The sequence below is a fragment of the Pongo abelii genome, chromosome 3, assembly GCF_028885655.2.
Source record: "Pongo abelii isolate AG06213 chromosome 3, NHGRI_mPonAbe1-v2.0_pri, whole genome shotgun sequence".
NCBI lineage: Eukaryota > Metazoa > Chordata > Mammalia > Primates > Hominidae > Pongo > Pongo abelii.
The window spans coordinates 146,233,396-146,261,031 of NC_071988.2; the positions used below are offsets into that span (position 1 = coordinate 146,233,396).

A 27,636-nucleotide genomic window follows, 5' to 3' on the forward strand; every position below is an offset into this window, starting at 1 on the left:
CAGAACAGTGCTTATTCATTCCAGTGTCACGTCTTTAAGATGAAACAAAAACAACAGTTCACTGTTGGCTTGCACTCAGCTCCTAGGTGCTTGTGATGGTTCATTTTATGTGCCAACTTGACTGGGCCACAGGGTGCCCAGACATTTGGTCAAATATTAATGCAGGTATGTCTGTGAGGGTGTTTCTGGATGAAATTGACATCTGAATGGGTAGACCGAGTAAAGCAGATTGTCCTTCCCGATGTGGGTGGTGGCCTTCATCCAATCAAAGATTGAATACAACAAAAGGCTAACCCTTCCACCTGACTGCACGAGGTGCAGCAGTCCTTTTCTGCCTTTGGACCTGAAAAATCAGCTCTTCTTGGGTCTTCAGACTGCTGGCTTTCATACTGGAATTTACACCATTAGCTCTCCTGATTCTCAGGCCTCCAGGCTCCACTGAAATGAAACTAGTGGCTCTCCTGGCTTTGCAGCTTGTTGACTACAGGTCTTAGGATTTCTTAGCCCCAAAATTGTGTGAGCCAATTCCTTACAATAAATCTCTTTTAATACATATATGGCTCTGTTTGTCTGGAGAATCATAATACAGGGCTTACTACGAAAATTTCCCTTCATATAGGTTACTTTATTGAATTTATTCTTACATAATTTGTGTTTTTTAAAATGTGTATTCTATATCTTATACTTGTACCTACAAAACATTTATATCTTCCCATCCACTTTTGCAGTATTAGTCTATTCTTACCATACTCCAAAGTACTAGATTAAAGGCTGTATGATTTTTTTGGTTTGGGCTCTAGAAAGAAGCAAATTAAGCTGCTACCAAAGGAAATGATAAAGTTACACAAAAACAAACAAAAAATTCGTGTGTCATTAAGAAAGGAGTATCTCTCAAATGCAGGGACATTTGGAATATGCCAAAATGTGGCAAAAACTGTTACTGTCACTCAGGAGTAACAATGAGTACTCAACATCTTTGACTTCTGCAAGACTAGAGAAATATCCATATGTCATCTCTGAGATCCCAGCTTCCAGAAAAATGGCAACACACAATTACCTCATTTCCTATACTCTTGATAACTGATCTTTTCTTAAGATTAAGCTGCATTATATAAATTACCAGCTAACCTTTGAGGAGAGGGAGCAAATCTTCTGAGAAAAGTCTTTTTTAATATTTGTAACAGATTTATTTTCATGTAAAAGCATTTCCCCAAAAATGTACGTTTCCAGCTAATAAGCTAGAAAAAATAGATATTGGTAATTAAAAATAGGAAAATACAATAAACAGTACAATAAAATAATCAGTCATTTAAAATAAATAGCATTACCTTTACAAATTAAAGTGTTACCTTAAAAAATTTTAAGAAGACCATGCATGGTTTACTACAATTAACTGCTGTAGGCTTTAACATCTCCCCACTCTTGGGATGCTGTTAAATAATTCTTACAATTTTTGATAAAAATTATACTACTAGAACACTCTATTGTAAGTTTGGGGTGAACAGTACAGTTATATTTCTTTAAGTCCACTGACGTGTGTGAGAGATGGCAAGACCAAGTATAGAAAGAAGGAAGAAAGAATCAACTGGGGCTCATGTACCCCAAACAAATTTGTGAGTATTTTTCAGAGATACATTGTCTGACTCACTTATACTTTCTATTAAATAGTATAGGCATACATTAACTCAATAAATATAATGTATTCTCTTTGGTATGGCCTTAACAGTAAATGGTAGAGGAGTATCAGGAGGAACAATCAAATAGGACTGAGAGAGAAAGGAAGAAAGGACTAGGATAGAAAGAAATAGAGGAAGAGGCTCTATGGTTTGAATTGTAAATGGAGTGGCAATTCCCCACTTTCACTTATGATTCAAAATACTATGTTATTCTGCACTTCTTTTGTTATCCATTGGTTTTAAAAAGGAGAATAGTACTTACATTTTTAACTCTCTGAAGATACTAAAGTTCAATAAATTATTTTTTTGGGGTTATGATCAGTGTAACATTAGTAAAACAAAGTTTGTAGCAAGGATTTCCCTTTTCTGCTCTAAACAGTACACTTAAAACATTCTGATGTCTCATGTAATTCTCTCCCCCTGGCCCTTTTTGAGTCTCCTACAAACAGTACAATATGAATGAAAAATACACTTTTCTCTAGGAAAAACTGTGTGCCTCTAGTGAAAGGTCCTAAAATTAGGGCAGAAGAGATGCAACAGCATCTCTTGTTGGATCCAACAGCAATCCAAAATTACTGATCACTGATTTCTACTTGAAAGCAGTACACAAGTTGAGCATTCCTATTCCAAAAATCTGAAATACAAATCCAAAATGCTCCGAAGTCTGAAACTTTTTGAGCACTGACATGATAACACAAGTGGAAAATTCCACACCTGACGTCATGGGACAAGCCGAAGTCAAAATGCAGGCACACCACACACAGTTTATTTGTGTTCCCAAGGGAAAAATAAAAAATTACCTTCAGGCTATATGTATAAAGTACAGATGACACATAAATGAATTTCATGTTTAGACTTAGGTCGCATCCCCAAGATTTCTCATTACGTATATGAGAATATTTCAAAATCAAACAAAATATATGTCCAAAATCTGAAACATTCTGATCCCATATATTTTGGATAAGGTATACTCAACTTGTATTAATTCAGGCTGCTCTGCTTTCGGAAGTGGATAATGAACTAAAACTCTCAAGTACTAAACACTCAATATATAGACACTGAAATATATGGTTGGAAAGTGACTTAACTGGTAAATATATCAAAGCAATTTGGCTTTCTGGAGGGAGGTAACGGTTAGGGGGATATAATGCATTTGTCTTTTAAATTAAATACATATGTAATGTATGTTGATTAATTTTCTTCTTCAGGAAGTCAAGCTAAACATAAAAAAACCATCCTGCTAGGTTTAAATGTTTGAGTCCCTCCCAAAATTCACATTAAAATCCTAACCCCCTAACCCTCTTACACCTAACCCCCAGGTGTAAGAGGCAGGGCCTGTAAGGAGGCAATTAAGTCATGAGGGCAGAAACTTCATGAATGGTATTAATGTTCTATAAGAGACCCCAGAGAGCTAGTTCATCCCTTTTATACCATGTGATGACACAATACAGCAAGAAGGTGCCATCTATGAACAAAGAAACAGGACTTGACCAGACTTCAAATCTGCCCATATCTTGGGCTTGGACTTTCCAGCATCCAGAACCAAAGAACCAAAAGAAATAAATGCTGTTACTTATAAGCTACCTAGTCTATTGCATTTTGTTTTAGTAGCCTGCATGGACTAAGACACAAACCGACATTTATGCCTAGAGTACGTAGAAGCACGATCTCTATGGATTTACCCATTTATCCCTCACCCAAATCTTGTAAATTAGATACTATTATCACTTCCATTTCACAGATGAAGAAACAAAGGTTTTGAGGGTAAGTAGCTTGCTAAGTGAGACAAGTAGTAAACGGCAGAAGAAGAAATAGAATTCTCTTCATTTCAAAGTTCCTCTTCTTAATTATTGTGTTAAATTGCTCCTGAAAATATCAAAGAGTATAAGATAAGAGCGTGAGGTCCAATATTAAACAAGGAAGTTCTTAAAACCTGGCTAAACCAGGCAAGTGATGTTAACTTTTTAGCAATTAAATTAGCTGAAAATATTTTTGTGGAAGAAATAATATTGTAACTTTTAAGGTCTTCTAACTGGATATGCTACTTTTCAAATTTCACTTTCCTGAGGGTATTAAACATTCCTGTTTGTTTGCTACAAATTCTTTACTAAAAATCACTTATCTCAATACTGAAATTCCAGAAAAATCAATAGATGGCAGGTGTTTGAAATAATTTTTCTGAAATTATTATATAATTAATATCAAGGGTCTAATTACCTACAGCTCCTGAATTCACTAAATCTGGATCTGTAGTTAATTACCTATGATGTATCAGAATACTTTTTATGTATATCTGAAGCCTGCTCTCACAAGTTTCATTTTATTCAGTTACCCCTTATACTACGCGAAATGCAGAATTATGATTTTTAAACAAAAATATCATCCAATTTAATGGTTTTCAATTGTAAGTATCCGTATATTTTTTCTACATTTATTACCAGTTACCTTGATATTTATGGGATTTAAAAAATTAAATTATATATAACATTAGCAGTTTATCCATTCTGAATTCTGAAGCCTGAAATCTCATTACTACCTAGAAGGTAAACTCTAAATGTATGTTTTGATGATAAATTTCAATAAATAGTAATGAGATTTGTTTTGATGCTAAATTTCACCTAGAAACTAAACTTTCTAAAATAGTTGGGGAGTATATGCTGACACATCTGCCTATCACTTTATTAACCAAATGATTAAAGTCTTGCAAAAAGCCAGGTATTAAAAATATGTTTTTATATAGGATGAGAAGTAGAAAAAATAATGCACTAACAATTCTTACCCAATATATCTCGTCTTATTTTGGGAAAACAAACCTAGACCTTCTTTTCTTAGGAGCAAAATTACCCATCCAATAAAGTAAAGCAAGTGGAACAGGAAACAACAACAACAACAAAAAAACAGGCAATACAATTAATACTTCCAATCGGGGAACAAATATTATCTATGCATTTACTAGGATAAAAAACTAGTAAGTAAAATTGATAATTAAAATTAGTCCAGGAGTTTGGCCCAAATGTAGAATACAATTTGTCTCTGAATTTTGGACTAAGGTGTAGTGATTTCACGCTTTTATAAACTGTCTCCCCTTTGTTAAAACATAGCAGGGAAATATGGAATTGAAAATAAAAAGAAAAATATAGCCAGTCAAGAATAAGGTAAACATTTCAAAGTATCAGAAATGAAAAAGAAGCATAACAAGATAAAATCTCTAGCTTGCCAAGAAAGTATGCAAGGCCACCTAGAGATTTGCTGATGGAAGTAAAGGGAATACAAGTTCTCCCACTTCTAGCAACAGGACTCAGGCTCACTGTTTGGAACTAGGAGCTGGGGCTAGGGCATGCCTTATTAATAATGAAAGAAAGATGAAACAAAAAGCACTGCTGACTACCACCCAAGGCTATGGCTTTTAAGAAGCAGCAGGGAGCACATAAAGTTAGTCTCAATGGAGACAGGAACTGAATCTAAAAAGATCATGGGTCAGTGACTGAATTTACAAAATCGTTAGTATCAGCTTGGAGTAGGAACTTCATATCTCAATTTTTAGCCCTCATTCAAGATCATACTGGGGATGGGGAATGGTGGAGGCAATCAATAACAATTAGAGCAGGAAGAACAAAGAGGTAGAAATGGTAATAGAGAAGAAATCCAAAAAACAGAGTGAAAAAAATTACAAAACTTACAATGCCCAGAAAGAGAGCAACAAAATCAATGATCAGAATATGAATTCATACCCAAATTAATTTATAAAACTGTCAAAAAATTAAAAGAAAATGTATAGGTATAAAGTCAATTTTTTAAAAAAGAAATTATTTAACAAAGGTACATATCCAATAAAATTGGAAAGAGCCAGAGAAATCTTGTTTATAGAAACTTCTACTGCCAGATAAAATGTAGTAGGTGGCAGCAGCCCAAAACTTCCATTGCAAGAACTAGAAAAAAAAATGAATAAATTACAAAATTTATATTTTTCAAGATATGAGAGGGCTTGTTGAAGCAAGAAGATAAGAGGAATTAGAATTTCAGAGGATAGGAGCTCTTCTAAAGTGAGCAAAAGAATGACCTGCTAATTTCTTCTCAGGGGTTATTTGCTAATTTGGGAGGCCTATAATGATTTTAGTTACAGACTAAGAATCAGGTTCGGCTCACCCTCAGGGACTCTACCAGGAGAACCAAACCAGCAAAGCTTTCAAGGGGTCAGTTATATTCCTCTAAGCAAAGTGCAAACATGTGGTGTCCTGAACACGAGGCTGAATCTCCTCAATGCACGTTTACTTAAATTCCGGGCCATGCTTAAAAAGCTGGGCAACTTGGCCAACTGCAACTAAAAGCCAACATGAAATCTCTTGTCGTATCTTGGAAACAAAATTCTGCTAAAGGGAAGGTGCTTACTTTAAGCATGTAAATCAGGAGATTTGCAAGAATTTGAAGGTATAAGGGGCAGGAAGCTAAAGAGCTAAACATAATTTCTTATGTTGGGGGAAAGAACTGAATTACCAAGGGTCTTTCAGAGCTGAAAAGACTCTTCTGACTCTCCAACCAAAAGCTTAAGAGACCCACATAAAAATAATAGAAATAAACCAAGGGTCTTAGTAATATTATAAAAAAGTACCAGCCCCACTTAATGCCTGACTGCATCAGCCCCTCACCCTATCTGTCCAAGGTTTTCTTGTTGTTGTTATTTTGTTTTAATTAGCCTTTTCTGATAAAAGATATCACCTGGAAATCTATAATCATTTAACACACTATCAGACATAAAATAAAAAATTATTAAACAGAAAAAAGGATTATAGATTGATAATCTGGAGAAAAAAGAGATAATAGATGCAGACGAATAATGCAAATATTTTTGCTAGTATAAACTAAAATAACCATGACTAATATGTTAAAGAAAGTAGATGGATAAAAATAGATAAAGAATTATAATTTTAAAATGTAACCTATAAAAATAATGAAATAAAATTCCATTCTAGAACTAAAAAAAATATATTTGACATTAGGAACCCTGAATGTATTCAACACGACCCTCATTAGAACAGAAGACAGGATTAGAAATTCAAAACAAGTTGATAGAAAATACCCAAAATGAAGGACAGAGAAAAGAAAGAGAAAACAGAAAAAATGAAAAAGATGTGTGGAACACAGTTAAAAGGTACAACATACATACAATTGTGGTCCCCAAAGGGAAAGAATGAAGAGGCACTATACTATCTGAAGAAGTAATAGATTAAGGCTTTTCCAAACTTATGAAAAGCATCAATCCACAGATTTAAGAAACTCAATAAATATAAAATAGAAAAAATACCAAGAAACCACATTTTGGCATGTCATGCCAGAAATCCAAAGACAGAAACCCTTAAAAGGAGCCAGAGAAGAAAGGCATTATCTCCAAAGCAGCAAAAATAACGCTTCAAGAAGCTTTTCAACAAAAACTAAAAAGGTTTGAACAAAATGAAAAACAATGCCATTGTTTTAAGTTTTTTTGTCCTGGAGAATATAGTTATTGTTTTATCAAAATGTTATTTATATTAACACGTAGTGAATTATTAAACATATGAATATATATATTTAAAATGTATCAGTTTAAATTTCAAATATAGCAAACACATTTATAGATATAACTGACATAAAAATTATTTGAGGATCTCAATAATTTTTCACACCCCACATCCAATATGTCATATCAATCTTGAAACATAAATTAGGGTACACTTTTCACTTGCACTGATACTTCACCAAATCAAATTCAAGCACCACTGTCTCTCACTTCAATTACTGCACTGGTACTTACGGGTTTCCTTAGAAGGATAAAGCTGCTATTTATTAAAAAGGAGAAGACTAAGGGAGCAGCAAGATGTGGGATGGAAGTGAGAAGTCTAATTTTGAACATGTTCAACATTAGAATTCTAAGCAAAGAAGTTGAGTAAGCAGTTAGATTTATAGGTCTAGATTCAGAGAAGAGATCATGGCTGCATAAATAATATTGGGTCCACTGAGATACAGTTTATAATTAAGGCCATTAATGAGCTTTATGTAAGAAGCAGATACAAACAAAGAAAAGCCAAGATTTTAACCCTGATGTATTTCAAAATCAAAGGTTGGTGCTATGGTTGAGTGTTCCTGCCAAAACTCATGTTGGAAGCTTAATTCTCAGTACAGCAATGTTGGGAGGTGGTCAGTTTAAGAGGTGAATAGGTTATTAAGGTAGATTAATATGTTTCTCTTTAGATTAGATCTCCAGGGAATTGATTAGTTCCCAAGAAAGCAGGTAAGTTATAAAGTGAGGTTGCCTGTAGTGTGAGGTCTCTTTGCATGTGCCCGCTTCCCCTTCCACTTCTCTGCCATGCTGTCACATAGCACAAGGCCCTCATCAGAAGCCAAGCAGATACCAGCACCATGCTCTTGGATTTTCCAGCAACCAGAATTATGAGCCAAACAAACCTCTTTTCTTTAAAAATTATCCAGCCTCAGGTATTCTGTTATAGGAACAATAAATAGACTAATATGGGTGGTGAGATATGAAGAAAAAGTTGCTGGTATAAGAGGAGAGAAGCAAGTGAGAAAGTGAAGAAAGTGTTGCTAGAAGTGGGGTGGGGTGGAGGATGGGCAGCAGGAGATAAGTTATGTCAGGTATTTCTGCTGCGTTGAAGATTGAGAATTGGATTTAGCAACATGGAGGTCTTGGAATACTTGTAGAGTGGAAAATACAGCTTGATTACACTCTAATAGGATCATAAATGCATGAAAGAAACAATAGTAAATATAGATAGAATTTTTTGAAGCATTTGCTGTAAAAGGGAACAGTGAAGTTGAGTAGTAGTTGAAGAATGATATAGGCTGGGGGAGCGTTTTAAAAAGGGTACTAGTACAGGATATTTGAATAATGATGGGAAAGGGTAAAGTGCTTAAATATGTCATTGAGTAGGTGAGATGGGGTGGGATCTGGTAAATAAGTGAATGGAAAAGGAGCACAGATGGTTTAACCATAGTTAGAGTATAGATCCATACTCTACAACCATAGTTAATGTAAGGCAGACTATGTAGATATAAATGCAGGAGGGTTAGTACAGATCTTCTAGTAAATGTGTAGATGTTCTCTTCTAAATATATATACGTGTATGTGTATATATATGCTATTTATTTTTATTTACTTTATTACATATATATGCTATTTTATTTTATTTACTTTTTATTATACAGGAAGCCAAGTTAACAGCTAAGAGTAAGGGTTGGGAGGTGGGCAGGGAGATATTAGAGGTTGAGAAGAGAGAAGTGTGAAATGGTCAAGTAGGTGAGCAAGGGAATGGATAGTTAGTGTTTCTCAGAGTGTGGTATGGGGACCCTGGAAGACTCTGAGAACTTTCTAAGGGGTCTGTGAGGTCAAAATTATTTTGAAAGAAATATTAATACAATATTTGCTTATTTCACTCTCATTTTCTTCTGAAGATATGGTGGAGCTTCCAGGGGCTACACGATGTGAGGTATTGTAAGAGACTGAATGCACAAACAGTCCAATTGGGATTTTTGTTAGGATTGTATTGAATCTATAGGTTATTTTGTGGGAATGGCCTGTTTACAATATTGAATCCTCTAATCCATAAAAATGATATACTCCTCCATTTACTTAATTTTTTTCAGTTTTTCTTAATGTTTTGGTTTCCAGTGTACAGATTGAACACATCTGTGATTAGATTTATCACCAAGTATTCAGCTTGTTTTGTGTTATTGTAAAAGACAGTTGTCTGTAAATGAATTAAAAGAAGTTTGAAAACTGTTGCTATAGAATAAAAAATGTACAAAACTAGAGGTCGTAACAATTACGTGTGTATACCTATATATCTCCCCTTATGGTCAAACTACATAGGTTCTATAAAAAGTAAATTCACAAGAAGGGTCATCTATGGGGTGTGTGTGAGTAGAGTAGATCTGAATTAGAAAGGATACCCAGGGCTTTAAGTGTGGATTATTTGTTCGTTAAAACAAGACAGAAAAATCAGATTCAGAAGCAGATATGACCAAAAAAAAAAAAAAATGGGTAGGTAAATGTATGTTTGCTTTCCTGTTTACTTTCCCGTATCACTGAAATGCTTCCGGGGACGAAAACAATCTATTATTTCCCCAACAAATTGCTTTCTTATAAGGATTTCTTATCCTCTGGGGCCATTAATTTTTCCCTTTGAATTCCTGTGACTTTGTGACCTGTGTCACTTTAAGCAGCAATTTAACCAACATATCCATTGACATTGAATTCAAGTTTTTTCTCCTTTCCAAATAAATATTAATTTTAAGTCACAGTCTCAGAAAGAATGACAGCTATTCCACAGATCAAACTATGGATTTATGGAAAAGAGGAAAAAGGTGACCTCATATGACCCTCATCAAATAACATAAATCTAATGCTATTCAAAAGATTTTCTATTTGATAAAAATTAATTTCAACATAAATTTCAAAAGATACAAATACAATAACCAAAATAGGGTTTAAAAGAAATCTTTTTCATCTATAACTATATAATCTACATATATAAATTGTTCTACAAAAAAAAAACACCATGGACTACTTAAAAACTGAACATGGCTAAAGCAATAAAAATTACCAGTGTGAACAAAATTATAATGTTTTAAATTAAAATATAAATAGTTATTCATTAATTCAAGAAATAATTACTAAGTTCCTACTGTATTATAAGCCCTGGATACAAAGAGGACAAGAAAAGCAAATACTCTGTTATGCCAATAGATGGGCAGACAGTCAAAAGAAACAAATGCACAAAATAGTTCCAGATCATTACAGATACTGAAAATTAAGAATAAAGACAGCTAAATGGGGTGATGTGATTTAAGACAATGATTGGCTAGGGGACTTCTAAAGATTCAGTGAATAAGGAAAGCTCTCTGAGAAGGCAGTGTTAAAGATGGTACCTAAATGAAAATAGGGCAAATAGCCATACAAGAATCTGCTGGCTGGAACATGGCTTATTTCAGAAGATAATAAGGGCAATGTCGATGAAGAGCAATGTGCAAGAATAAAGTAGTACAGGATAAGGTCAAAGTCTAGGCAAGGGTAGACCATGTAGAGCTTAGGTTTTATTCTAAACATAGTAAGAAGCCACTGGAAGGTTTTAAGCAGGAAAGTAACATGATCTGATAATTTGGCTTTCTGAAAATATGAGAAACAACAATAACAACAAGAAGAGCAGTTAGGAGTCTAGTGCAGTAATAGTCCAGGCAACAGAAAATGGGAGTAGTAGTGATCGAGATAGAGAGAAGCGGAGGTATTTGTTTTATTTTGGAGACAGAACCAAAATATCTGGTGGATTGAATGTAGATGACAAATGAAACTGAGGAATCAATGGTGACTCCTATATTTCTGATAAAAATTAATGACTTCCCATTTTAAATATTTAACTTTTGTATCGTTAGCTATTTTCACAATAGTGGTATATCATAAATACTCCAAAACTCTGTGGCTTAAAGTAACAATCACTTTAGCTTTCTTCTGCATCTCTGCTCTTGGTGATTTACTCTAGGGTTGGAGACAAGTTGCAGGTTGGGTCCCATCTGCTCCACAGCCCTCTCATGTTCCTTGGATCAGCAGGCTAGCAAGATCTTGTCCTTCTCATTGTGGTGGCAGAAGCACAAGAAGACAAGCTCAACTTTAAGCTTCTGTCTGGGTCATGTGTGTTAATCCACTGGCCAAGGCAAACCTTAATGGCTGAGCCAGAATTAAAAGATAGAGAAATACACTTTTTTGTGTGGGTTTCGAGATGGAGTTTTGCTCTTGTTGCCCAGGCTGGAGTGCAATGGCGTGATCTCAGCTCACTGCAACCCACGCTTCCCGGTTCAAGCAATTCTCCTGCCTCAGCCTCCCAAGTAGGTGGGATTACAAGCATGCACCACCATGCTCGGCTAATTTTATATTGTTAGTAGAGACGGGGTTTCTCCATGTTGGTCAGGCTGGTCTTGAACTCCTGACCTCAGGTGATCTGCCCGCCTCGGCCTCCCAAATGCTGGGATTACAGGCGTGAGCCACCACGCCCCACCAAGAAGTGCACTTTTCCTCTAGTGAAAGGACCTGCAATCTTCTATGACAAAGACCACTAGTAGATGGAGGTACAAAGAATAGAGACAAAAATAGAGACAAATGAGAGAACCATAAAAGGCTACCAGTTTCTGGAAAGCTCCAAATCATTCTTCAAGATAACCACGAGGAATATGTAATTCTTAATACTTAGCTTTATTAAGCAATTACATAAACATTTTCAAATTATATTTTATCATTAAAGACTATACTTAGCTAAACATGTGTATAGTAGAAAGAAAATGGCATTAGAAATATTTCTGAGATTAGGTTAGCATAATAAATACAGGTTTGAAATTTAAAACAACGAAAATTATACGGTCAAAGACACTAGTAAAACAACTAGAGGGTAAAGACAGGCAACTAACTGGAACACACTTCAAAGTGATTTGTTCATTTGTTTGTTTGTTTATAGAGATGGGGTCTCACTGTGTTGCCAGGCTGGTCTCGAACTCCTAGGTTCAAGTGATCCTTCCACCTCAGCCTCCCACATGTGTGAGCAACCACACCCAGCCAAAGAGATTTTTAAAAACAAAAAAATAAGTATCTAATTACCTTATTTCATAAAAATCAAACCATTTTACTTCACAAAATTAAAATTAAAAAAGGCAAAATTGCTAAAAACAAGACCTAAAAGCAAACTGCAAAAAAATCAAATCCTCAACATATATCAAACAAAAGCTTCATATGTCTACTGTTCATATAAAGGTTTTACTAAATGCTAAGAAAAAGAATGTTCTCACTTGTCCATATTCCCTAGAAGCTTTAATATGTCTCACAGACTTAAAAATAATTCTTGAAAGAATGAATGAGCATAATGCGCTCTGTGAGGTTATAGAGATACATGTTAGATGAGGCATAACCAAATTATTAAAAGTTTCCAAAGCTAAGCAGAGAAATTTGAATTTGTTATGTGGGTTATCACAGGCTCAGAGGAATGTCCTAAAGAAAACACTGTTTTACTATGGTTAATTAGGCAACTGTGAGAAAAATGAATGAAGTAAGTAGATCAACTGGAATGGGTGAATAAAAATTGTAGATTAGGGTAAATGAATTCAAGGACTATCCCAAGAAAAAGGTTAAATATTTTAGACTAGAATATTATAACAGAAGACAGTCAAAGAAAACTCTAGAATCCAGCCTAGGACAGTGCTTCTCAAAGTACTCTAATGCACACAGGATTCACTTAGGGATCTCATTAAAAGGCAAATTCTGATTCCCTAGACCCAAGAGTCTGCATTTCTAACAAGCTCCCAGGTGATGCTAATATTGATGATCCTAAGATCACATTGTTTAGTAGAAAATGGCCTATGAACTAAGAATAATTATAGAACCTAGATAAGGAGTCAGTTTTCCCAGATTTGTAGATAATAATCAAGCTTCCTATTATATGCTTTATCATCCTGTTTCTTCCTTCTTAGCACTTATCAAAGGTGTGTTCTTAACATGTATTCTTGTGACTGTTTGTTCAATGTATGTTACCTCACTTAACTTAGTGTTCTGCTTGGCTCAACACTTTAGCCCTAATACTTAGTACATATCTAACACATAGTTGACACTGAATACTTGATTAAGAAATAAATGAATCATCAATGAATAGAAATGCTTCAAGAGAAGCTAGTTTAAACATAGGTTAGTGACGGACTACCAAGTGAAAGGATACATATTGATCAGAATGATAAGGCTGTTGACGCAGATTTGATTGCTAATAAGATAGCAATCAAATCTGCGTCAACAGCTTTATCTATGCATTGGTAGCCGTGTAAGTAAATAAAATAATTGAAGGCATATGTGTAAAGAGAGAAGATCTAAGCTTGTGGGGCAAACACCCAGAGAGGACCCAGAGGAAGGTCCACCAAAGAATGGAGTAAGTGCCAGATTCTGAAAGAAAAAAGTGCAAATACTGAAAAAAAATACCTAAAATACATAATTTAAAGGCTAAAGGCAAATTGAGCAGTAAGTTCACAGGCAATCATGCATAAATATCTTTCTGTAAATGTGTAGAAATGAACGTTAGATTTCAGCAAGCTAGGAAGAAACTGATAGGGAAGAGGAAGGGAAACTGATAGGGAAGAGGAAGCAGCGCTTGCACATACAAACTCTAGACAGTATGAGAGCAAATTCTGGGAGTGATAAAAAAATACAGCATTTTTTTCAGGGAATAGAAAACATATTTGTCCTTGAAAATGACTATAGGAGCCAGGCTGGCACATGTAAATACATGAACTGGTCCTGGTATAGAATAATAGAGCATGGTGAAGACTGAACCAAATTAAGAGCATGCAGGGCTCATATAAAGACAGCAGCTGACTCAAGTCTGTAAGATTACTGCCTCAAAGGAATGAGAACCAAGTACTGTCAACATTTCCAGGTTTTTTTTTTTTTTTTTCAAGAAAAAGCAAAAATCTGGATATGTATATGAAATTTGCTGCATTGGGGTAAAAAAAAACCATACTCAACTTGTAGAGCACCACTTCACTCTCTCTGGTCTAAAAGGAATCTGAGTTATCAAACAATAAATTAGATTGCAGAACAGAACTAAGAATGTGGCTGACTTCAAAGTTCTAAGTATGCAAACAGGAGCAATATGTTATGTCATTAGAGCAGAAGTGATTAGAGGTTGAGGACTGGTTCAGCAAATGATAAAGAGTACCAGGAACCAAAGGAAGCAGTACTTAGACAGAAATATAAAAGGAACAGACAAGCTAGGGTAAAAAGAAAAGATTTTCAGAAGGGAAAAGTGGGAATATTTGAATAAACAGAAGTTTGTATCTTAAAGTAGAAAGGACATAGTTAAAAGTTGGAAACAATAGATCATTCAGTGAAAGGTGATGATCTTTAGACTAAAAGACAAACATGTAAAGTTTTGATTATGAAATTATATTGATTCACTTATTTTATTTAAAATTTGAATAGTAATGGCACTTTAGAATAATCTTTTAATTTGACAATACTTAAGAATAGATAATGACAGTTATTTTAAATAGCACTAGTTATACAAGATTGATTATGAATGTAATATATTTTGCCTTGAAAACATACAAGTGAGGGTAAGAAGGAGGCACACATTCCAGCCCCCTTCTGTTCTTGGCCTCTTTGTTGAGTGCCAAGAATACTTGGAGCCAGTTGAGACAGGAGATAGATATCTGGCCACTTAAAACTATCTGGACTAATGCCATATTAATACATGCTAAAGAACAGACAGCAGGTTAATAAATTAATAATCACTATACCAGTCTGGTCTGCATTTAAAACTGACCTAAATCACGTAACATTTCAATTTCCTTTCTTATTCAAGACCTTCAGGCTTCTTTCAATTAGGTTCACGCATATTCTAGATAGGCAAGTAGCATTATGCACTCATTCAAAAGACAGTCATTTAACAATTATTATATGCAAAGGGCTATATACAAAGCGCTATATACAAAGCACCATGGCAAATATAAAAAATTCATCAGTCATGAATAACGTTATGAAGAAGCATATGCCTAACAGGGAAGATAACAAAAGACATATGCATAAATAACTACAACACGGCTGGGCACAGTGGCTCATGCCTGTAATCCCAGCACTCTGGGAGGCCGAGGTGGGCGGATCACGAGGTCAGGAGATCAAGACCATCTTGGCTAACAAGGTGAAACCCTGCCTCTACTAAAAATACAAAACACTGGCCGGGCGTGGTGGTGGGCGCTGATAGTTCCAGCTACTTGGGAGGCTGAGGAAGGAGAATGGCGTGAACCCGAGAGGCGGAGCTTGCAGTGAGCCAAGATCCCGCCACTGCACTCCAGCCTGGGTGACAGAGCGAGACTCCATCTCAAAAAAAACAAAAACAAAAACAAAAACAAAAAAAAACTGCAACGCAAGCTACAAACCTAAACATATATAAGTGAAGATCCATAAATGCTCCTGGAGGAGGTAAGATTAGAAGGATTATTCAGACATTCAAAGATTCCCATTTGACACACAAAACAAAGGTCAGTATTTGGTCTCCCAGTTTGCACTCTTTTTCTAACAAGGCATACTGCCTTTCACCATTAGCACAAATTTTCTATTAAACTCTCAAAACTTAGAGTTATTCATCTTTAATTCTTTATTGCAATTTTACTCCATTTACACTTAACCTGTGGTACCCCTGAAGATGTTTAATTTTTCCTGTTAACATTACACAGAACAAAATATTTTTACCCAACATAGGAAAACTGACATCACATATCTGGTCCTGCAGACTGTTAACAAGAAATAAAAGTGAGGTAATGACATACACTAACAACAAAAATTTGTATTTCCCAACACCATATCCTTTTAAATCTCCAAAACGATTACTGTTCAAAGTCCAGAAAGGTGTTTCTGGTTGAATGAAATAGCTATCTTCTAAACCAGCCACAAAACCTAATGCTACTACCCTCCACCCCTCACTAACTTAGATGCTTGAGTTTTTTGTCAAAAATAATTGGAATTTGTTTTACAATTATAGCTAGGGGTCCACCTCTAACACTAACTCTAGAAAAGACACAGTCAATGTAAAATATACAAAGTTTTGCACTAAAGGCCTAAAGTGGGAGGCAGAATTAAAGAAATCAGCCTTTGGCTCTCAAAGTAAGTAAAAATATAAACATCAACTTAGTTTCAGAAATGAGGAAATAAAATATTGTAAAGAAATTAATAATAGCATTGTACTTTAACCAGATACGAAAAATAAAAATGAAAAAGAGATAGCAATGTGTCTTCATATCATTCCCTTTAGCAGATCACAAAATTCTATTAATGTTTAAATGTTCATGTGTTTCATGAACACTATAACAAGTATTTACTCTGATGGTTATTTCTCTCTATATGAATAAGATAAATATTAATGTTAGGATTTAAGTTCCATGAAGGCAGAATTCTGTCTGTTCTATTCCCTGATTTATCTCCAGCTGAACTCTACCTAACACACAGAAGGTTCTTAATAAATAACGCAAATGAACTATGCTTAAAACACAGAACATTCTCATTATTTGTCGTACAAATGAATGAACGTCAGAAGAAATTTCGTGACAACTAAATCTAGAAACTATAGAATATACTATACCATGTCAGAAGGGAAGAAAGTGGCAATGTTTCACTAGATTAAGATGAAGTTCCTTTCACTCTTCCTTAATTATTATGAACTAGTAATTAACAAATTATGATTTAGCCATACAATTTCATGTATTACATATTCTATCTACTATCATTAGGCACAAAAAGAAATTAAAGAAAGCTAGGAAGTAAACTGAAGAAAAGATAAGTGGATTTAAAAAGCATCAAGTAAATCACTTCTCTGCAATTTCCCCAGCTCTGTGAATCTGTGAATAACTGAGATTTTTTCATTATCAACTTTCTATAACTATTAAAATTGTTTCACACATGAATACAGATGCTCCTTAACCTATGATAGGATTACACCCTGATAAATCCATTATATGTTGAAAATATCTTAAGTCAAAAATGCATCTAATAACTCTCAACCTACCAAACATCATTGCTTAGCCTACCCTAAGCATGCTCAGAATACTTAAATTAGTCTACACTTGAGCAAAATCATCTAACACAAAGTTTGTTTATTTTATTATGAAGTGTTGAATGTATCATGTAATTTATTGAATACTATATTGAAAGTAAAAAACAGAACAGTTGTATGGGTACTCAAAGTAAGGTTTCTACTAAATACATACTGCTTTCTCACCATCCTAAAGTCAAAGAATCTTAAGTTGAACTATCATAAATTGGAAAAAGTCTGTATATGAAACCATCAATATTAGGAGAAATTTAAAGGTTAAAAAGTAATAATGCAAAAACTGGTTTTGGATTTGGTTTTTGTCAAAAGCGAAAAATAAATATTTTCCTGCTGTTTGCTTGCTTACATTTACATTTAATCTCCTGTCATGTTATAATTAGCTACTTCCATTTCCATTTCCCTCAAAATATTGTAACTCTTTGGAAACAATGGTCTTCAGCCCCATTTTCTACCTGTTCAATTATATCTATCCATGCCTAAATAAAATACGTTCCTATTAAAATTCTCTAAAGGACTTATTTAAGAAATCTGTCAATCACTAATAGAACCTACAATAAAATCTTGAATTATTCGTCCAAAAGTAGAAGCTTAGATCATGTAATATCACATACCAAACAAAATATCTTTTTAACTTGAATTGTGCTCTCAGGCTTGCAAGTGAATATAGCTGTATTATAGCTTCACAGTTTTAATGGAAATGTGTCTCTATGAATGATCAAAAAGAGTGTTTCAATACCATAGTTCCCTAATTAATATCATGATCAATTACTTTAATGATGAAGAAAGAAAGTGACTCAGGTTTTTGAAAAGTCCGGTAAGAAATCAGTGAAGAGCACCAAAATGGTCCAAGTAGAAAGACTAAAGCCTTCTCTTTTATTAAAGTGTAAACTGGGAATGCAAAGTGATTGGCTCCTTCTGTCAATCAGAAAAGCAGGGCTGGTGTGGTTTTTACACACTGCTCTAATTGCTTCTTCTTCCTCTTCAATTAGTTAATAACAGAATCACACAGGAAAAAGAAAAAATAAAAGAAACAATTGAATAAAAGAATTGTTTTTCAGGAAAATCTATGATACCATAGAGAAAGCTATACTTAGGATCAGAATATATCAAAAATGTAGTAATCAGATGTGATTTTTAAACATTAAACATTCAGGTATTAGAAATTTACATGTGAATTTCAATAAATTATAAAATACATACCTTGGTTACATCAGATTAAGTTCACCTCAGACTAAGCTCTTTGAAAGTCATTGGTAGGTGTCAATAAATCTAAATAGCTTATGAAATTACTTATCACAAAGAAATGAAAATTCTGCTCTGCCACTAGTATCTTCAGAAAAAGCAGTAAGAGGAAAAGAGTTGCTTATGTACAGTTTTAATTCTATTAAAAGGTATAGTTTTATATTAAAGACTACATTATTTATTCCGTACAGTGATTCCATATTGAACACTCTCCATCAAACCTTGCATCTCACATGCCACAGGCATCAACTAACAGATTTCCTCATTAATTTAAGAATGATACAACAGTTTTAACGCTGACTTTGGTGGCTAACAACAAAAGATAACAGATTTGCCTTGAGTTTTATTGGACTAAATTTACACATTAAAGAGTCTACAACAATATCACACCTCTCAAAGATACATCCCTTTGGCTGACTTTAATAAATCCCTCCCATATTTGAATTCTGGACCATCCCTAACTCTCATTCTAGAATACCACTCCCTCTATCACTATATGGGCAATCTGAAAACCCACACTCAAACCACACTGTGACACAACTCCTGTTCTCCAGCTTTGCCACACATAACCTTCTAAACCCCTCCTCTTCCCATCATGTCCTCCGAAGAATTTCTAAGATTACTAACACATACACACACACACATTTAAAATCTCAGCCCTGCCATTTACTAGTCTGTAACCTTGAACAATTTATTTAGCCTCTCTGTACCTCAGTTTTCTCATCTATAAAATGGGAGTAGTAACTACCTCACAGGATTATTATGAGGATTAAATGATCTAATATTTGTAAAGCACTTAGAATAATGACTGACACATACTGTTTACTGTAATTACTATTAAATATTTTCAATATTACTTTCAAAATGTATAGATTTCATCCCAGTAGATTTGAGGATATCATAAAAACAAACATCACTCTTTTTAGAGTGATTCAAATCTCTCCTAGAAACACACTCAAGCAGAAGAGAGCCACACACACACACACACACAAACCTCCAGTGCACAGTATACCAGAATCTTTGGAGAACAAACTTTTGCCCGCTAAGAATGTTATTGTAGAGAAAAAGCTTATGGCAAAATGGGTAATTCAAGCAGAAGTGAGGCACAAATTGTTATTTGCCTGCTACTTTTACAATGAGCAGAGGCATGATATGCAAAAAAAAAATGTTTTCAAGGAATTATGTTTTCTTGAACAGATTTGAATCTGAAACCACTCTGGAAAGCAACTTGCTCACTTCCTGGACCAATCCATTTACCGTGGAAAAAAAGCTTTGTTGAAGTTAGGAAAAAACACTTTCTTTGTACCACTCACAAAAAGTAAAAGCAGTAAGATGATCCCAGATTTTCACTATTTTATAAATTCACATACTTCAAAATATCAGTTTTTCAATTAGTTAATAGGAGAATAAATCCCAAAACTCATCAGCAAATTTTCTTCAGATTCTAAGTGGCCAATAATCTCCTTTAAAGAAAACCTTTCTTATTTAAAGAAATATTACTACTGTAAGGAAAAAAAGAAAAAAAGATACTGGATGCTATACTGATAATTACTCTAAGTTCAGTTCACCCTCTGAAAATGTAACCTATTTCCAGACAGCTAAATGTGCTTCTCTACCATAAGAACAAATTTCTCTTACCATTTATAGGCAATGTAAGTAACATTCTGTTATTAAGTAAAATTAAGATACACTTTTAATCCATTTTAATCCATATGCTGTACAATACCAAAACCTAAATTTTACTTCCTTTGATATTCAAAGTAAACAGGTATATTCATAACTTCAGATTAAGGCCAAATGTACAGCACTAGTAAAAGTAACCCACAAAGTTAAAACAAAAAACTACAACTAAAAATTAATTTAATTTCAGCATAGAAATCTGAACACCATGACATTTTTATTGTTACCTTTTAAATGCTTCGGCTGGGTTTCTCTCGCACTCCCCAGGCTGTAAGAGGCTTTGGACTGCTGGATCCCTCAGCTTGTCCTCATATCCTTGGAGTAGTCCACTGCGGCAGATCTGGGCTACTAGACTTCTAATAAACCCTCCAACACACAAAGTATCAGAGTCCTGGGCTTTGCAGAAATGAAAGGCCAAAGCTTGGCGATGTAAACCTCTCTGCAAACTTGTAGGTGAACTTGGCCATAAGAGTTCAGTACATAGGGCTGTCTTGCCACTGCCAGGCCCTCCTACCAACAATACACCCCAGGCAGCTCCCTTTCCAGAGACACCACTAGCATTATTCCCAGAATTCATTACAAGTGATGGTGCATTGACAGCACTATTGCAGCAGTTACTTTTCTCCTGGAGGCAATGCTGAAGCTTGTGGAAAACCCACTCCCTACAGTAAAACTGCTTCCCTTGCAGTAAACTGGTTTGAGCCATTTTGCAGACTTTCTCTTCCCAAGGATTAGTCATAATAGGTTTTTTATCTTCATTTGCTAGAGTCTGGATACATCAACACAGGTCTTTCCATCCATTATGACATAACTTATATATTAAGTTGACTCTGAAGACAGAGTAACTAGTTACAGTAAAATTCAACAGCCACAGAGTTCATCTGTCAAAAGAACGTGCATGACTTTATTTGGTTCCTTAATCTTGATCAGCAGTCTATGCATTAGTTGTTGAACTGAGGGAGAAACGCCTGATTCCACAGCTCAGCAACACTTTTCCTATATTTTAATGAGTCACGTAACTCCATGGTTATAACTGGAGTTTATGTGATTGTGGATGTTTCAAGAACAGAGATGAGACAATACATCTGGAAAACTAAAGAAAAAACCCAATCTTTCAATTTGTACAAAATGCTTCCCCAGATTCCAAGTGTTAATTCTGCATCTGACAATTAGATTCAGAAAAGAGGTCCACTGCATTAAATGGCATCAGAGAGATGACATTTATACGGTATGAGGTACAGTATGTAAGTAGCTCTGTATTTCTCGTTGAAGGATGATCACTCAGAGTACTAGATCTTGCCAGTTTCAGGCATCTGGGCAACTGCCAGGGAACTGTTTCAGATTATAGTCTCTTATGTGGCAGAAATAACAACCACTGTTAACACCTTCTTAATTCACAGCATTCATAAAATGCATTTTTCAAGACAGCAGATTCTTAATGAACCTGTTCACAGGTTTCTTGGTTTTAAGACGTCCGGGTAATCAACAATTTCCACAAGTAACTAAAATAAAACAAACAAAAATACCTCAGTGCAAAATATCATATGTTAAAAACTTATTAAGGACAACAAAGGTTGCAGTGTACCAGTTAACGTAATCTCAAAAATCCACGTACTTCACCTTTGGCACTTTCAAAAAGCTGGACAAAAACCACTGAAATAATCACATTCTCCCTTCTGCATTTTTCTTCCTCGTTGTTATGCTTCCCAAACAGCCACATTTTAATCAAGTTACCCAAGATTTTTGCAACTTCACCATAGCAAGGGAGGGGGGAGATACTTTATGCACATACAGTAACACCCTTAACTCCAGGCAAAACGCTCATTCACAGTAGACTGGTAGAACAGCGCCAGCTAAGGAAGCTCTATTAACTTACACAGTCCAGTCAGTCAAGGACTGTCTACTCCTCCAGCCACACTTCTTTGTTGATAGTTTGCAAAAATCTAGGGGAAGATTACCAGGGTTGCAGCTGGATGGGAAACGGTTTAAAAAAAAAAACCGATGGGGGATGACTGTTCTTATACGAATGATAAAGCAAACACAAGTAAAATGTGAATCCTTCCTTCCTCTGAGCCAAGGATGGAGGTCAGGAATAAAATCTACCACTCTGGCCGGAGAAAAGGCTGCTAGGGAGAAATCCCTTCCAAGACAGGAAAGGGATAAAGAGTAGAGTGCTTCGGTGCTGGTGGGTGTCTGCCGACAGGTCCGGCCTCCAGTTTCAGCTGACAGACAAAAGGAACTCCGGGATTCCCAGCGCCGGGCACCACCCTGGGTTTGAACCGCCCAGAGGAGCCACAGGGGAGCCACCGGGGAGCCACCTCGGAGAGGCCACGAGCGAAGGTGCAGCCTCCACACCGAGGTCTGCCCTTCCAGAGGCTGGGAGCGCCTCTGCACCCCGCCCCGCACCGAGGTTGGGGTGTGTCTTTTGAAGGGGGAGGGGGTGACTGAGGTCCTTGCCAATCCCAGACGAGGGGTCGTCTCCCGGTCGGCTTCCGCCTCTGCACTCCCGCCCCATGCCCCGCTCCCGCTCCCACCCGGCCGACGGCGGTGCGAGGGAAGAGGGCAAATCTGGGGCTTGAGGCCGGAGAGGGTGGGTGGTTGGGTCAGGTCCAAGCCCCGGCCTCGGCCTCCCAGCTTCCAACCCGAGGGAGGGGCCTCGCTTCCACCGCCGCCGCCGCCCCCCGGTTACCTCGGCCCCAGCCGCCGCCGTGGCCGCCGTTGCCGCTGCTGCGGACTCTCAGTCTCAGACACTTGCTTCGCTGAGAAGTCGCTGCCAGCAGCGCTCCCGAGACTCCACTCCAACTGCAGCCGCCTCCTCCGCCGGGCCCGGGGCACGCTCCCAGCTCCGGATCCTCCTCTTGGCCCCCGGGGGCTGCCAGTTCCAGCTTTCCCAGCAGAATCGGTCGTGCTCGCCCCAGCCCCCACCGGCCAACCGCCGCTGCCGCCGCCGTCAGGGCAGTGACTGTCTCAGGCAGCCCCCGGCCAGCCGGCTCCGCCCCGCCCCGCTCCGCTCCGCGGCCCCGCCCGCCCAGCCCAGACCCCGCCCCCGCCCCCGCCCCGCCCCGCCGCTCGGCCTTTCTTTGCCCGCCGGCTCCGCCCCCGCGTCCTTCCCCTCCCCCACCGCGCCCTCCCGCAGCAGCCCGTGCCTGGGCGTGTGCGGCCGCCGGGGACCCGCTGCCGGCGCGGCGGGGAGATCTGTCTCGGGGCGGCGTGGGGGCCCCGCCTTTCTCAGGGGAGGCGGAGAACGGGGCGGGAGCTGCGTTCTCACGTCCCCGAGCTCACGCGAGTCGTTGCCCCCACCCTTCCCGTTACCACTGGGCCCTGATCCTTCCTTTGTCTTCCAGGCCGGAGGGAGTCGCACGCTGTTGGGGCCGTATCTGCTCCTGGGAGGGGCAGTTGTGTAGGGGGAGATTGCCTCTTGCCTCTCTCTGCACGACCGTTTTGCCTTTCCCTTAACCCCCTTGCTTCCAAAGCCACTTCAGGCCCCGTTCTACCCCTTAGTCGTCTGGTCTCCTTTCAGTCCATTAAATTCCAGGGATGCTTTTACTTTGGCTGGGACGAAAAGAAGGAAGGAAAGGACTGGGAAGAATGTTGCAAAAATAGAAATAGTGGGGGTATAGGGCGACATTCCTACCAGCCTCATGAAAAGGACGTGGCCTCCATCAGATGGAGGTTGACAGCAGGCTTGACTGAGTCTCAGGCCCCTGCTCCTCAGGGCCACCTGATCACCCGCAGCGTCCACTAAGGGGAGAAAGGTCCTTGGTCGTGTGGCGTCAGGAAATGTCCTAGAGGGCCTGCTCACAGGAGCCTGTTGAACTAAGCATGTCAGTTGTTTGCACTCACTGGACCTGAGTTGCTTAGATTCCAAATTTCTCCCAGGAAAATAAATATACCGTCAACTGATGGAATAGGAAATGTAGGATCTTTTTATTTTAATTGTTTATGCTAAAATTCAGAGTGCTCTATTTCCCATTCCTCATTAACTTGCATGTGTTTATTTGCCAAAATATTAAGCCAGTCTCCCATCTAGTTTTAGAAATTTCATAGTATAGCTATCACAATAAGAAAAATGGGTGAACAAATAGATCGTGTTTGTGCTTACTCTTTCATATTGTTTATTCGTGCCAATTGAGGTTTACTGATCTTAATATTTAATTTTAATTCATGTACCCTGAATTTTGGGCTTCTTTCCTAAAACACAAGCAAAAGAGGCAAAGTATAAATTCTCCAGAATTAGGGGGATGAAAATTGATTTTTAAAAAGCTACAATTTTGATTTATTTTTGCCTAAGCTGTTTTAATTACCACTTAGCTTGTTTGCCACGCAGCTTTATAGTCATTGAATAGGTTGACTCCTTCAGTTTCATGGTTGTAAAATTTTATGTTTAGAGGAAAACTTAAATGAGAAATATGTATATCACATTATCATTTCTATTAAGCCATTTGCTAACACGATAATTAAAATAATTTCTGCCCAGTAGAGAAGTTACGGAAACTTTTTGTTTAGTGGGCCTTATTTATGATAACTAAGCACTATCATGGAATGCTGTTTTAAATAACATCAGCTGTAACTAAGCTGTAATAATCTTCAGACCTATTTAGAATTTTATATTTTTTGCTTTAAAATTTATTTCACATTTTATTTTTGTTGCTTTTTGCTTTTTTTAATAGAAAACCCTTAACAGTGACGTATTATATATACACACATATATAATTTTATGAAACTTCTTTTTATCAATTACCTAAATGTTAAACGTGGCATAAGCAGAATACTTACTCTTGGTACATATTCACATACTTTAATCAGTTTCTTAGTTGTATTTTCTCCAATACCAGATACTCGCATTTTTCCAAAGAATGCAATTTTTTTCAATGTGGCCTTTCTTATTTTTAATTTGTTCATAAAATTTCCTGAAATCATCACAGTTTCACATAAATTTGAAATTACTGACAGCTTTAATGAATGCTTCTCTGAAGACTATAATGTTTTAAATGGAAAATTAAGAGGTGAGATACGTATTAAGCTCAAAACACACTCTGCTAAATAAAATATATTCTCCATTCTAATTTCTCTATACTGAAATGTATAAATTTTTCAGTTCAAATATTTTCCTAGCTGTTGTCTTTTTTTAAACCTCAGTTATATTGTGCAACAAGTATTTTTACAAAACAAAGCTCATTATATAAGTCTTGAAAATGTACGTTTATTTTGATGGTTTCAATCAAGTTTAAATACTACAAAATTATGTCATCTCAATTTTAATCCATTTAGATACAAAATATAGTTTCATCCAATTAAAAGCAACAGCTCCATCAAAAGATTCCACAAGTTGAGATATTCCAAAGCACAATTATAAATTTCAAAAATTAAGTCTTTTATAATGTCTGTGTTCTCATCATAGAGTACATTCAGTTCCTTGTTTGGTAGAGGTAAATTTCAATTTCTCTATATTTGCAAGTTCTGTAATAATTATAGCAATACCTAAAAGCTACAAAAGTTGAAATCTATGATTTTAGAGTTCCAATGATTTTACATGAAAGGCTGTGAAAATTTAGAGGACTCATTTTAGTCCTCTAAATTAACTTGTGTAAGTCACTCAGGTTTATTTACAAAGTGATGTTTTATGCTTGGCAGTCTTTCAGGTTATGCCACAAATTTAAAGAACTCTGCATTGTACAAAAAGAGTTCAGCCTACTTGCTATATACTCTACTACAGGATAAGTCGGTCTCTATTTCACATATTTCAGATATACCTCACATGTAATTTTCTTCATTTACTACTGATTCTCAGAAGTGGCTTCTTGCATGTGGAAGGCAGCTGCAGCAAGCCAGGGCACACTGAACTGCTATACCACATGTCTAGCAGGATCAGCAGCCTTGAGAGTTTCTCCGATTACTACCAAGCCCAGGATTTGGTATATATTATACGTATATGTATATGTATATGTATATGTATATGTGTATGTGTATGTATGTGTATATGTGTGTGTATATGTATATGTTTATGTGTCAACCACCCATATCAAGCTATATTTTATTTTTTCAACTAGTAGTCTGCACACTGTCCTTCAAAGGATAGTTACTTTGAATCTGGAAAAGAGTTATTACTGGCAGCCTTGCAGATTTTCCCACAAATTTAAAGAACTCTGTTTATTTCATCTCATATACTATTTATGGAGACCATGGCAGAAGCTGGAAATAACGAAGGTCTATCACACCATCCTAGATTATTGTAATGTTACTATTAATAACATTGTTATATTTACATAAATACACATTTTGTTAGTTATGTTCATTGGACTTGATGTACACCTAGACTATAGAAAAACTTTGATTGACATGGGAGGCATAATAATAGGAACATCCAGCTGTGGCTACCCTCTTAAATACCCTTTTAAAAGAATGCTTATTTAAGCCTTACATTTTAAAAGTAATTGTTGCCAGCTGTATTCATTGCTGTCCTTGAAAACAAGCCTAAAAATAGCTGTTGCTTATAAAATGTGTAAGATATAGGCCTTTCCTTCAAAGAATTAAACAAATCCCCAAATAAGATTTATTTTGCACAATTACCCGTGAAGGGAAATAAAGACTCATTGGCTGTGGTTATTAGGTGGCTAGTTACAACGCTTCATCTTTACCCTTCACTTTTTCCCATGCTCCTAGATAGAGCAAAAACTCTTAGTAGACCCCAAAATTACACCAACAGTACACATGACAGCATGGATCTGAAATTCATATTCTCTTTCACCCCAAATATGCAGCAAGAAATTTAAAGAAGCACATTAGGATTACCTAACATGCCCCTCTATTGGATTCCCAGAACTGCTTTTTCCTACCTTTTCTTCTATGAGTCTATATGTAGTTTAAATGACCTCCCTACACCAACCACAAAGTCACCTTTTCATCAAATCTCACCCTTTCATCAAATCTCAGATGCCAATAAATACCCTCCATGAAGTATTCTTTGAACTATATTTTAAGTATCCAAGAACTGCTGAAACTGGCTTAGTAATAACTTATATCCCCGAGTCCTGTGTCAGTCATATGATCACATGCAATAATAGCAATAATTACATGTAATTATATTAATTTGAAAATAACTCAATGTCATATGTGAAGGTAAACTTTCTCAGTTATGTCCCGTATGCATCCTTTGACTAGATTCTGGCGAATCATTGGATAAATTAATCACTTGCTTTGCTGCAAATAATTTATTCATTTTACAGATTCCCAAGTAAATGAGAGATACTATTTCACTTATTGTCCTCAGACTCTCTGTTTTGTAGAACCACATAGTATTTTTTCTTTGTCCAAGTCTCTGTTACTTGCTAAACTAGGATGCCTTGACATTGGTAACGTTGGGAAGGTAGATTGTATTAGTTTGGAAGTTTAATATTACCTACTAGAAAGCATAAAAATAA

General features: G+C 36.5%; 1 protein-coding gene across 1 annotated transcript in view; it reads right to left on the reverse strand.

Moving 5' to 3' along the window:
- ANKRD50 (ankyrin repeat domain containing 50) overlaps positions 1 to 23,224 on the reverse strand; it is a 47,684-nt gene extending 24,460 nt beyond the window's left edge. Inside the window, exons 1-2 of the mRNA XM_024246267.3 lie at positions 22,905 to 23,224; positions 20,443 to 21,717 (exon numbers count right to left, since the gene is read on the reverse strand). Coding sequence (XP_024102035.2) covers positions 20,443 to 20,954 — 512 coding nt within the window. The 5' untranslated portion in view covers positions 20,955 to 21,717; positions 22,905 to 23,224. The remainder of the gene's footprint in view (positions 1 to 20,442; positions 21,718 to 22,904) is intronic.
- Positions 23,225 to 27,636: the final 4,412 nt, after the last annotated feature.